General features: G+C 40.7%; 1 protein-coding gene across 2 annotated transcripts; it reads right to left on the bottom strand.

Annotated features, from left to right (window-relative positions):
- Positions 1-323: 323 nt before the first annotated feature.
- Positions 324-3,757, bottom strand: LOC104607974 (zinc transporter-like protein). Of its 2 annotated transcripts, XM_010273776.3 has the most exons (2): positions 2,942-3,149; positions 324-2,804 (listed from the first exon to the last, which is right to left on the bottom strand). In XM_010273776.3, the coding sequence occupies exons 1-2, from the start codon at positions 3,013-3,015 to the stop codon at positions 794-796; spliced, it is 2,085 nt and encodes a 694-aa protein (XP_010272078.1). In that variant the 5' UTR covers positions 3,016-3,149; the 3' UTR covers positions 324-793. The 2 variants fall into 2 exon arrangements, with proteins under 2 accessions (XP_010272078.1, XP_010272077.1); XM_010273775.3 differs by having other exon boundaries at positions 324-3,757.
- Positions 3,758-5,869: the final 2,112 nt, after the last annotated feature.

Genomic DNA, 5,869 nt, shown 5'->3' with positions numbered 1-5,869 from the left:
GGCCTTAGTCTCGACACTCAACAGTGGCTTTTCACTTATCATGCCCGGACATGAAGAAATCATTTCCAAGACTTTTTTTAAACCCCTTCTTCTCCTTGAGTCCTTGTACAACTTTTTCACTTCATCAAAACAAATAAATGAGGAAAGCAATTTTGACTTCTTTGTAAATCTTGTACCTGCAGTAAACAATCTCATTGACAATGACTTCCCCCTGGATCAGCTTGGAAACTGGGAAAAAACCACTATCTTCTTTCCCTGGTGGGATGAAGTTTTCTACAAGAAAAAGTAATGGTGGCAAAAGAATAACCATGGCTTGTAAGTTAAGTGGAGAAATTTTCTTGTTTTCATTTAACCAGTAAATTAAAAACTTGACAATGTAAGATGGCTTTAAACTAAATGTAAGCACAGGGGCAATGCAAACCCTGCAGGTTCTATCCTCCACATGTTTCTTTACAGTCACCAAACAATTCAAGGGAAAACTGTCACCCCGAAAGGTGGGAACTGCAAGATGATCTTACAACCAGCAAAATATAGGCATCAGACCTCTGAGGATATCCAATGGAGACAGTTTGACCTCTTTCAAATGAAATGTCCCTGAAAACTGAAATGATAGAGCAACAAAAGAACTGGACAGAAGTCGCAGAATACAATCCACAGCATCATCAATTGAGGTAGCACTAATAGCTCAATGAAGTGACTGGCTTTAGTCCTCAAGATTAATGAAGACCATCACCCATTGGAAAACATGGCCTAATTTTGGTATTGAACTTCATGGATGATGCTTCCACCAATTTTACTTAACATGCTCCACCTGAATTGTCAAGTCCTTGACTCCAGCATCATGTAATATGTGTGTCACCTGTGCCTTTGTAAAAGCCTTGTCAGTTTCTGCAGAGATATGGAGATGGAGTGTTCCTACAACATCTGTGTTTGTGAAGCTCCAAACATGCAAATTCTGGATACCTTGAACTCCATTTATCCTTGTAATATCGTCCAGAGCTACTTTGAGATCCTGCTCATGAGCCCTTGGAACTCTTTGAAGCAAAATTTCTGCAGAATTTCTCAGCAACGGAACCACTGAAGATACAATCATCAGTGAAATAAATATTGAGCAAGCAGGGTCTGCAATGAGCCATCCCTTGTACTTAATTAAGAGGGTTGAGATTACAACCCCAAAACTTCCCATTGTGTCCGCCAGAACATGCAGGAAGATTCCTTCCATGTTGTGGTCAATGTGGTGATGATGGTGCTTTTGAGGTTCCTCAACAATTTTTCCCTTGGATGATGATTCCTTTAACTTCCCATCATTTCCTGATGTAGAATGGCTATGAAAGTCTGATTTCTGAGCATGCGTGTGAGAAGATGTACACTCTCTATGACTACAACTGTCTCTGTGCACCTGAGACTTGCCATGTTCATTATCCAAAAGCAAGTGATTCTGCAAATTTTTTGAATCTATAGTACTGCTTCCACAGGCTTGAGGGCTGGCATGGTGATGATGATGGCCATAGTGATCAAGTTTGTCAGTATCATTGTGGTGATCATGGTCGGAATGATGATGATGGCCATGATGATCATGTTGATCAGTATGGTTGTGTTGATCGTAGTCAGAAGCATGGTCATGGTGATTATGTTGATGATCAGAGCAGTGGTGATCATGGCTGCATGTACTTCTCCCAATTTTTTTGTCTCCACAGTTGTTGCTATGGGCATGGTGATTATGGGCAGTGCTTGATGATTTTTCAGATGATTCATGGGAGACTGAGATGCACTCATGATGCTCATCATGGCACATATTCTCCAGCACATGATCATGTGAATGATGATGGTGATGGTGATTGGAGTGCGAATGTGGGTGTGAATGTGAACATGATCCAGCTCCACCATGAGCATGATGGTGCTCTTCATGAAAGAAGATCAAACCCACTACATTCACCACAAGCCCACCAATTGACACAGTTAACAAACTACTAGTTGAAATTTCCTGAGGATCCAAAATCCTCTCGAATGACTCCAAAACAATTAGTGCTCCCACCAGAACCAGGAAAACAGCATTGACATAACCAGATAGAACCTCAAATCTCCCACGACCAAAATTGAATTGATTATTTGCAGGCAACCGTGAGATATACGAAGCATACAGTCCAATTGCTAGAGCAGCACAATCAAATAGCATGTGGCAAGCATCTGATATCAAACCAAGGCTGTTGCTCATGAACCCGGCAACGAATTCCACAACCATGTAGGCCGTATTAATAAGAAGGAAAAGTGCAATCTTACGGGATTTCCTCTCACTCAATATATGGCGAATAGGCTTTGTGATCATTGACGAAAACGATTCAGAAGAATCTGAACCTAGTTCAGGATAGCTTGAAGCAGCAGGATCTAGCTGCCTAACCGAGACCCACAGCAAAAGGCCACAAAACAGCAGTCCCCAAAGCGATAGCTCGGGGAAGTAGAATAGTTCTAAAACAAGAGTGCAAGCGAACGTAACCAGAAAATCCCTCTGAAAATCTTTGGGATTCGTTAACTTCTCGTCACCATAATTTTCACTTAAAAGAACTCCAAAAATAACGGTATTGGCCAGAGGCCAACCGAGGTTTCCAAGAGAAACAGCATATCCCTCTTCTTCAAACATAAGAAAGCTAATTGCTGCTGGAAAGAAAAGCACAACTGTTGTGAAAAACAGTGAAATCAAGCGAACCCGTTTCCGACCCAACTGCCTGATTGATCCCCAATTCATCGACAAACGTTCATAACAGCCCAGAAATCCAGAAAGAAAGGGCAGCAACATGGGCCAAACCCTGACACAATTGCCACCAGGAAACAATGACAAATCCCCATTTCCAATATTCACAGAAGACAGAGGAAAACACTCAATCCGATCCCAACTAATCGACAAAAGAAACAACCCAGCAAACAAGGTAGAGAACCCACGAACCTTAGAAGCCAAGTTGCCATTACGATCTCCAGAATTCCAATTCCCACTCCCGGCGAAGAACCTCGCTGCAACATTTCCGGACAATTCAGCAAGAATGGTTGCGGCAGTACCGCAATATCGAAGGGCTTGGAATCTGAGGAGGAAGACGACAGCCAGAAGAACGGATTTGGCAACGAGGAGACGATGCTGAGATTGTGTAATTAAGGTGAAAGAGAAGATGGGTTGTTGTTTCTGCTGTGGTTGAAAAGGGTCCCTGGCGGAAGGGGAGAGGAGAGAAAAGGCGAAGGTGAAAAGAAAAGACAAGAGAGATACGAGGAAGGAGAAGGGAAAGAAAGAGAAAGAAGGGGAAGCGCGAAGAAAGGGGAGGAGAGAATAAAGAGAACGAAGAGAGAAGAGGAGAAGAAAGAGAGAGGAAATAGTATTCCTGTTATTTGCTCTGTTATTGAAGGAAGGGAATGAAGAGAGGCGATTTTTGGATGGGGTTGGCGTTGGAGTGGAGGAAGAATAAGGATAGAGAGGGTAAGGTCTGGATGTGGGGGCAACGGTGACCGGAGAGGCGATCCGAGAAGGCAGTGAGAGACGTTGTGGTCGATGCATCTGATGATGGCGGTGGTGGTGATCCGAGTTCGACATGGTTTGGGGCGATCTGGTTCTGGGAGGGTGAAAGTTTACGTTTTTACTGTTTCAGAGAAGGGAAGGTTTTAGGCCTAGCCTCAACTCATTTTAGATTTTTTCGTTTCGAAAAAGAGAAGAAAATGACTTGGCCTGCGTGGCGGACGGGCTCGCCGAAGACTTTGCGACATCGTCTTCGGGTCTAGTCTATTGTGCTGGGCGCCTGGCCAAGTGGCCCCGGCGGGTCTTTAATTCTCAATTAGTACATGTATTTTGGACCTAAATGTTATTTTCATCCCCGAATTTTAAAATATGAAAATTCAGTATCTAAACTTTCAACACTTATTAATCCAATACCTGCCTTTCAATGACTGTATAAGTCATGTATATCACGTGGCATTATGTGAAACATAAGAATTTTAAAAATATCAAAATTACTCTTAAAAATAAATCACGGTTCATCATCTTCTTTCTCAAGAAGATGAAACAGAGGTGAAAATTGGTCTGGTGGTGGTCTTACCTACAGGAATAACATAACTCTTCCTAATTTCCTCTTGAAATTGGTAAAATGGTGCTTGACCTTTAAAAGAAGATCATCGCCCATCATCAGATTTGGGTATTTAGATAGTTGATAAAGAAAATTAGATGACACTTAAAGGGTATTTGTGCCTTTTTACATGCCACTTAACGAATGATTAACGGTGGTAGGTACTGGATTGACATGTTTTGAAAGTTCAGGTACTATTTTAAAGTTTATGGACCAAAATGACACTAGGCCCAAAGTACAAGATACTAATCGAAAATTTTCCCTACATTTAATGAGCGGAACCGTTTAATTTAATAGTGGTGAAGCTTTATGGAGGGAGGATGAGTTTGGACCTTCTTGCCCAAGTGATCCAACCAAGTTATGTAAGAGTACCCTTTCGGGGGAATGCTAAGGCTGTATTTGTTTTTAGTGTAAACTCCATCGATGTAAAATTCAATGGATGGAGTACAACGTTGGTGGATTTAAAATTTTAGTGAATCATCAGAACTTTTTATGTCATAATATTTACATCGACTATCGAGGGGAAACTCAACTGATGGGTTCGATGCAAACCTTACACTGAAAACAAATATAGATAAATACAGATCAAGAGTGGAGTTTTATATTTGTCCGTATTTACACTGAAAACAAACACAACCTAAGGTATTATTCCTTCAGTTTCGGCTGAAAGTTTTAAGTGTTGTTTGACAAATCTTTTTTTGAAAGAATTTTTTCAACAACCTAGATGGCCAAAAGTTGGTGACATTTGGCAAGTCTAGAAATTCGGTCTTCTTTGGTAACTAAAATTTAGTAAGATTGGAAGACATGTATATAGAAAGACATGAATAGACCTGTTCATGGGTCGGACCGAGCTTTCACTTTGTATTAACAGATTTTTCTAAGGCCCGAGCCCGAGCCCGATCCGACAATTGGGCCAACAACTTGGGCCCGAGCTCAACCCTCATAAAAAGTCTGAAGCCTGGGCCTGGGCCCGAGCCCGAAATTTAGCCCATATTGTTACTACTACTGAAGTGGCTGAATAGAGAGAGAGAGAGAGAGAAAATATATAAAGAAAAGAATAAAAAATGTATATAATAAATTAAAAATATATATTTTAATAAATATTATATTATTTATATATTTATATAATATATAAAATACATATTATATATTTTATAAAATATATAATATTGAGTCGGGCTGGGTTGGGCTCGGGCCGAGCTTTTTTGACAAATCCCAAGCCCGGCCTGAAACACAGTCGGACTAACTGACCTCGGGCCTAATTACATGACCAAGCTCGACCGAGGTGCGGGCCGGGCCATTGGGCTACCCGACCCATGAATAGGTCTAGACATGAAAAGATAAAAATGGTCAAATTTTGGGAAGCGTAAAATAAAGTTTTCTGGTTTTTGGTGTGATAAATAATAGGGCTTTTCATAAGAAGACCCAACCCAACCAACCTGAATCGGCCGGGTTTTCTTCAGCACCGATCGGTTTCGGGTTGTAAAAAATCATAAACCGATGGTTTGGGTGACCCGAAACGACTTAGTAGTTAGTAGTTAGTTCCTAGTTAGTATTTACAACCTACTTAACTAAGTTGTTTCTATCCTATTTACAATCTAACTTAATTTATAGTCTTCTAGTTAGGGATGACATTAATGGCAAGTATTGTAAGACAACTAGACTAGGAATTTTTTTGGAAAAGTTTAAAGAAAATAATCAAAGGATCCTAGTTTTTATGGTCTTTTACACCAAATAGGCAACTAATTACAATTAGAATTAAGTGTCCT

Source organism: Nelumbo nucifera, chromosome 4, assembly GCF_055504915.1.
Source record: "Nelumbo nucifera cultivar China Antique chromosome 4, China Antique-T2T, whole genome shotgun sequence".
Taxonomy (NCBI): domain Eukaryota; kingdom Viridiplantae; phylum Streptophyta; class Magnoliopsida; order Proteales; family Nelumbonaceae; genus Nelumbo; species Nelumbo nucifera.
This window is presented reverse-complemented; position numbering and strand designations above follow the sequence as displayed.

What these genes read in the sequence shown, in the direction of transcription:
- LOC104607974 (XM_010273775.3), bottom strand. Translation starts at nt 3,574, where the DNA reads ATGTCGAACTCGGATCACCACCACCGCCATCATCAGATGCATCGACCA.